This window comes from Nicotiana attenuata, chromosome 2 (assembly GCF_001879085.1).
Source record: "Nicotiana attenuata strain UT chromosome 2, NIATTr2, whole genome shotgun sequence".
Classification (NCBI taxonomy): domain Eukaryota; kingdom Viridiplantae; phylum Streptophyta; class Magnoliopsida; order Solanales; family Solanaceae; genus Nicotiana; species Nicotiana attenuata.
This window is the reverse complement of record NC_031990.1, coordinates 56339646-56345822: the sequence shown is the minus strand read 5'-3', so window position 1 is coordinate 56345822 and position 6177 is coordinate 56339646. Positions and strand designations below refer to the sequence as shown.

Below are 6177 nucleotides of genomic sequence, written 5' to 3'. Positions count from 1 at the left end.
GGAGTAGTGCAAAAAAGGGACTTTCTTTTCTCTCCCTTTGCATGTATACGACAAAACTAATAGGCTTTACAGATTTTGGATGGGTGTGAAATGTAGACGTAATTCTTAACAAACAAACACAAGTACTATCTTTAACAAGATTTTGGTACATTGAGTTTGACTCTACAATTGGTGAAGGGTATGCAAACTTACCATTTTCTGTTGAGTTTGGAACTTATATGTCCTCCTAAATGGTTGCATTTTCCGCTATTAATTACTCCATCAGTTCCTTTTTTCAGGGTTTGGAACAAGAAACTTATTCAGAAGTAGTAGCTCAATTATTTGAGTAAATTATTCGTATATCTTCCTTAGATGAATAACTAATGGCTATGAATAACGAATGCTATATATATCTTCTCATGATAGTAAATGTGAGATATTGGAAAAAAATAATTACTAATATCTTTGTGGTTTTTTAAAGGCACAACTATTTTCGGCCAAAATTTTTGAGTTAAAGAAAAGGCAGTCCGTGCAAGAAAAATATTGCGTTCACCCAAGGTCCAAGGAAGAGCCACGTACACTTTTAAAATGACAGATAAAAAAGACTAAATAACCCCTAATGCCATAAAATCTTCACTAGACTAGATTCCAACTACACTCAGAAATATGAAAATGATAGTATATCTTTCTTCAACAGTAGAAAACACGTAAATGTCCATATCAGACGCATAGGGAAAGAGTGAACTATTTACCGCTCTTTCAACTTATATAAAACGCAGGCAAAAAAGAAGATATTCTAGCATGCAATCTTGAGATTTACTTTTCAACTCCTCTGCTCTTTCCCTGCAGGTTCTTGAAAGTGGAAGCTAGAAGCAGGCAAACCTCAAAGGAAACAGAGAGGAAATAGCTATATATACCTTGCAAGTTAATTTGATCGAGATGGTTTTCAACATGGCTAATGAGGAGGTAAAAGAGAGAGTGAAGGCGTTGGTCATAACGGCAGTTTGGATAATATGCTGGGGATTATTCACTATAAGTGATGTAGGGAATGCAGAAAGGCTTCTGAAAACCGAAGAGCCAACTTACGTTGTAGAGAAAGAGATGAGACAAGGTTTTGCATTACGGCTTCTGCATTTCCTATGGAATGGCAAGTCCACTTATGAGCACGTCTGGCCGGTATGACTACTATCACGCAGCTTTGTAACAAACATATTATCATGTAAAGTAAACAGACAGAATGCTCGCTCGCTAACCATTATACATATATATATTATGACTATGTTTTTCTTTGGGAGTGCGCAGGAGATGAAGTTTGGATGGAAAATAATAGTAGGATCGATAGTCGGGTTTTTTGGTGCAGCCTTGGGAAGCGTTGGTGGGGTTGGAGGCGGCGGAATCTTTGTTCCAATGCTAACCCTTATTATTGGCTTCGACCCAAAGTCATCTACTGCTATTTCCAAATGTATGTAGTATTTGCTACGTACTTTGTCTTTTAAACATATAAATTATGTATACTCTATTAAACTACTTATTTGTTTATTGAAGGTATGATAATGGGAGCAGCTGGATCAACAGTGTACTACAACATGAGGCTGAGGCACCCATCTCTAGACATGCCCATAATAGACTATGATTTGGCCTTGCTCTTACAACCTATGCTTATGCTTGGTATTAGCATTGGGGTCGCTTTCAATGTCATCTTTGCTGATTGGATGGTTACTGTGCTTCTTATCATTCTCTTTGTTGGTAATTAATCTCGAATTCTTGCTATGCACATTATTCCATCGACTTATACTTTTATACATCACACACTATCGTGTCATCACTTAAAATGCTACTAGTATAGTATATGTTATCCATAGTAGAGGAAATTAACTACTAGTAGCAAATTAAAAAACAAGGCCGGAAACTTGTTACGTGTTTAGTACAACAGGTTGAAGCGATTGTGTGTGTTAAATTTATTCTATTGGTCTAGCTTTTTCAAAATCCTTAACTAGTATATATGTAAATGTTGTAGGTACCTCGTCAAAGGCATTGTTCAAGGGAATTGAGACATGGAAGAAGGAAACATTAATGAAAAAGGTGAGTTTTACACTTCATCACAATAAAGCTCTTCTTAATTTCTCTGTTTTAATTTCTTTTTAACTTTCACGTAATCCTACAACGTAACCCCAGGAAGCAGCCAAGCAGTTGGAGTCAGAGTTCAAGCCAAGTGGTGAGTTTTTGGCTTAATATTTCTAAGCATTTTTAGTTCTGCCAATAACAAGAGTGCAAAGTGTGACTGCATAAAAACAAACAGCAACATATTGGAGATCGATCTTAAAAGAAGTGAAAGCAGCATTTATAAGTCATAAATATATAGGATAAAAATGGAGCAGCAGAGACCATGTACAAAACCAAGGACTCTGATGTTTACATCTCTATATACGCTATAGTAACCGTATCCTGAATAATAGAACAAGAAAAATTCAGTGCAAAACAAGCCACTTAAAGTAGACATGTATATTCAAGGTTATTCATGATCTGATAAAATGCAGAGTCCGAAGGAGAATACAGGCCACTTCCCACTGGTCCATTAGCTAATGTAGATGACACTGTAAGTACATGATCCATCTGTTGATACTAAACCGATCTTCTTTTTAACAACTTCACGTGCATATTAATGGAGTACATGTTGTTTTAATTCACCGTATAGGTTCCCATGCTTCGCAATGTTTACTGGAAAGAACTGGGACTTCTAATGTTTGTGTGGGTAGCTTTCCTTGCAATTCAAATTGTGAAGGTTAGTTTTTTTATGATAAATTTCAACCTGATCGAGCAGTAGACTCTGTATCCTCTCAACACATACTCATAATTTTTGCTTGCAGACCTACACCGTAACATGCTCCATCGAGTACTGGATTTTAAACTTCTTGCAGGTAAAGCAGGCAGAAAGGATTTAACTTATATACATAAGTAACTTAGTTTTATTTTCTAACTAGTCCGGCTTTTCTATATATGTTAGATACCTGTTGCTGTTTCGGTATCACTTTATGAAGCAGTATGTCTGTACAAGGGTACAAGGGTCATTGCATCAAAAGGAAAGGAAATAACGAGTTGGAAACCCCATCTACTCTTCTTTTACTGTTGTTGTGGCATAGTTGCTGGTATTGTTGGGGGTTTGCTTGGTCTAGGAGGTGGCTTTATCCTAGGACCTCTTTTCCTAGAACTCGGAATTCCTCCTCAGGTAAACATCTTGCTGTTCATATAATATAAATATAATAGGGTAAAACCTCAATATGCAATTTTATCGGATATTATTGCCATGATCTCATATAAATAAGTATCTCGCTACTGATGCAAGGTACTGATCGTGAATGAGTGTATTCTTATTATATGTACACACAGTTCTAATAAAAAGCAATACATCCTGCACAATTTCTCTAAATCTGCCTATTTCTAGTCACAAATAAATTAAATGAAGTGATTTATTTAATAGCATATGAAAAATCTCTTTGTTCAATGTGTTTCTTATAGTTGATGAAGGATAAATTGTTTGACAAAGTGAGGGTAAATTGCAGGTAGCAAGTGCAACATCAACCTTTTCAATGACGTTCTCATCCTCCATGTCAGTTGTGCAATATTACCTTTTGAAGCGTTTCCCTGTCCCATACGGTAATTAGCAACAAAGACAAAATTAAACAATTTTAATTAATCGCTAGGTTTAGATAATCTTGACTGTTTATATATATTTCAAAAAATGTGCAGCTGCTTATTTCGTTTCTGTGGCAACAATTGCTGCACTTGTTGGTCAACACGTTGTTAGAAGAGTAATTGCTCTACTTGGAAGGGCCTCTATTATCATTTTCATACTGGCTATGACAATATTTGTCAGTGCAATCAGCTTAGGTATATATATACTCATTTTTTTAATTCTCATTGTTAAAATGACTAATTAATATTTCTGCTTTCTTTTGACATGAAAGTGTTGTGTTTGATAATTTGCAGGAGGTGTGGGGATAGCAAATATGATTGAGAAGCTGGAGAACAAAGATTATATGGGATTTGACAACCTCTGTTACCAATCCTAGACTTGCTTTGGTCTCGAGGGTTTTATGACTTCATCATCTACAATATGTAATAAGTTACATTTCAATTATTTTGCCTATTTGTTTTCAAGGAGAAATCATAATTTGGATCCATCCCTGTTTTATTCATGTCCACGTTTCTTGTACTTCGAGTGTTTTGATACATCCACAATAGACTAGAAACAATGTTTCCTTTCACTAAGAACAAAAGTTTTATAGTGGTATCCTATTAAGGGCTAAGCAATAAAGGTTTAATTTAACTCAGTTTAAGCTGGCGTTTGGCCATAGATTCCCAAATTTGTTTTGAGAAATCTGATTTTGTTGAGTTTGGTTTGAAGATGAAAATGTGTTTGGACGTTAGTTTTCAAAACATATTTCCCAAATTTATTTCGGAAAAACATGTTTATTATTAGTGTTTTTAAATATTTTGGCCCAAAACCAGCTATTGAGATGGTTTTGGGATTTGGGATTTTGCCAAAATATAGGCAAAATCTATAGCCAAACATGTATTTGCCAAATAAAACCCAAATTTGTTTTGACAAGATCTATGGCCAAACGAGTCCTAAATAAATATATACTAGTATATTTTTTCTTGTGATGGCCACTTATTATAGTTCGTGATAAGTCTGAATCAACATTGTCTGTCTTAAAATCGTTATAACGTTCACTTAAAACATATTGTGAATGTAATTTTTTTATCAATTCTCCATTTGTTTCCACAACTAACCACTCCTATCGTCAACCACTACCACACAACCAATACCGTTACTATCGTCGGTCATTTCCCGACCACCAACTACCTCTATAATTTGTCACCACGAACAATATCTTTACCACCATGCAGTAATTACCACCACCACTGACCACCTTTACCATTAGCTTCCACCACAACCATAAACCACCAGTAGTCAGCACCATTAACCACCAATCTCACCACATAGCCAACAACACCAACAGCTCCACTGCTAGTTATCATCTCAAATCTACCACTTATGGCCACTACACCACAACTAACCCCACCCCACCCCCTCCCCCCGTTCAGCTTTTAAAGAGTGATCATCAATGAAAACATTTATACAACATCATGTAAAGTGTTACTTTCTTTTATATTTTGTGAATGTAATATTTATTTATTTACTAGTGTAACGGTCCGCACTTCGCGCGGTTATTAACGAAAAAAATTGCATCTTATTGACATAATAACGCATTTAAATTATTACGTGAAATCTATTTCAAAAATCTCTGTAATACAGCCATGATGTGCTTCTTTTCGGTCATTACTACTGTTGTCTCTTGGCAAAGGCCTTTAAGAGGTTGATGAGGCAAGACAATATTTGCATTGGTATTAATAAAATCAGGAGACAGTTTGATTAAGGATAAGTTTCTACAATATCATTTACTAATTTCAATGCCTACTCCCTCATAAATCTGAGACAGTAAGACACATAAAATAAATTATTAGGGTCCATAAAGTGCCCAAAATTCAGCTTCTATAACAAAAAATATCACGCTGATCACGATCATGACAAAAACACACACAAAAAAAAAAAAAAAAAAAATATCTTCTGTTTAAATTTCCATGTGGCCAAGTAAAATCATCTTTAAGAATCAACTTTATGTGTATATGTGATTCAAACTTAGAATGCATACTATGCTAACGGTAAATTAATACTACTAAATAAGTATCAAGTAAATTCATCATAATAAACTCAAAAGAATCATCTATTCAAGTCTTTGCTTGAATTTACATACAAGTCAAATATTCATAACACGCTACAAATACATTAAAAATATTCACACATACAAGTTCATCTTTTTGCATACAATGTTAACCATTTTCCCTCCCACATGGACCTTTGAATTTCTTCTGCATTGCTTATGTGGATTACTTATGGAGAAGTTCTGATTGGCCGTGACTTTTTATTTAGTGGTTATCAATATTTGCGCCCGTCAATATCTGTTCTTTCAACTTGAAAAGCACAAACTCCCTGCATTTGAAGCAATATAGTTTTTTAATATCACATAAGACTAATAAACATTATTAATAGAAAATGATGTCGATATTCAACAACAATCATGGGAACAGAATCTAATGATGTTCAAATATTCAATCCTTGTAAATATTTGTCGA

At 34.8% G+C, this 6177-nt stretch overlaps 1 protein-coding gene across 1 annotated transcript; it reads left to right on the top strand.

Annotated features, from left to right (window-relative positions):
* On the top strand, window positions 479-4242 carry LOC109210703. Its single transcript, XM_019374156.1, has 13 exons — window positions 479-537; window positions 829-1155; window positions 1282-1441; window positions 1525-1725; window positions 1997-2061; window positions 2155-2194; window positions 2517-2575; window positions 2675-2761; window positions 2847-2897; window positions 2984-3205; window positions 3540-3633; window positions 3727-3867; window positions 3967-4242. Exons 2-13 carry the CDS (start codon window positions 919-921, stop codon window positions 4047-4049), a joined length of 1440 nt encoding a protein of 479 aa, XP_019229701.1. The 5' UTR covers window positions 479-537; window positions 829-918; the 3' UTR covers window positions 4050-4242.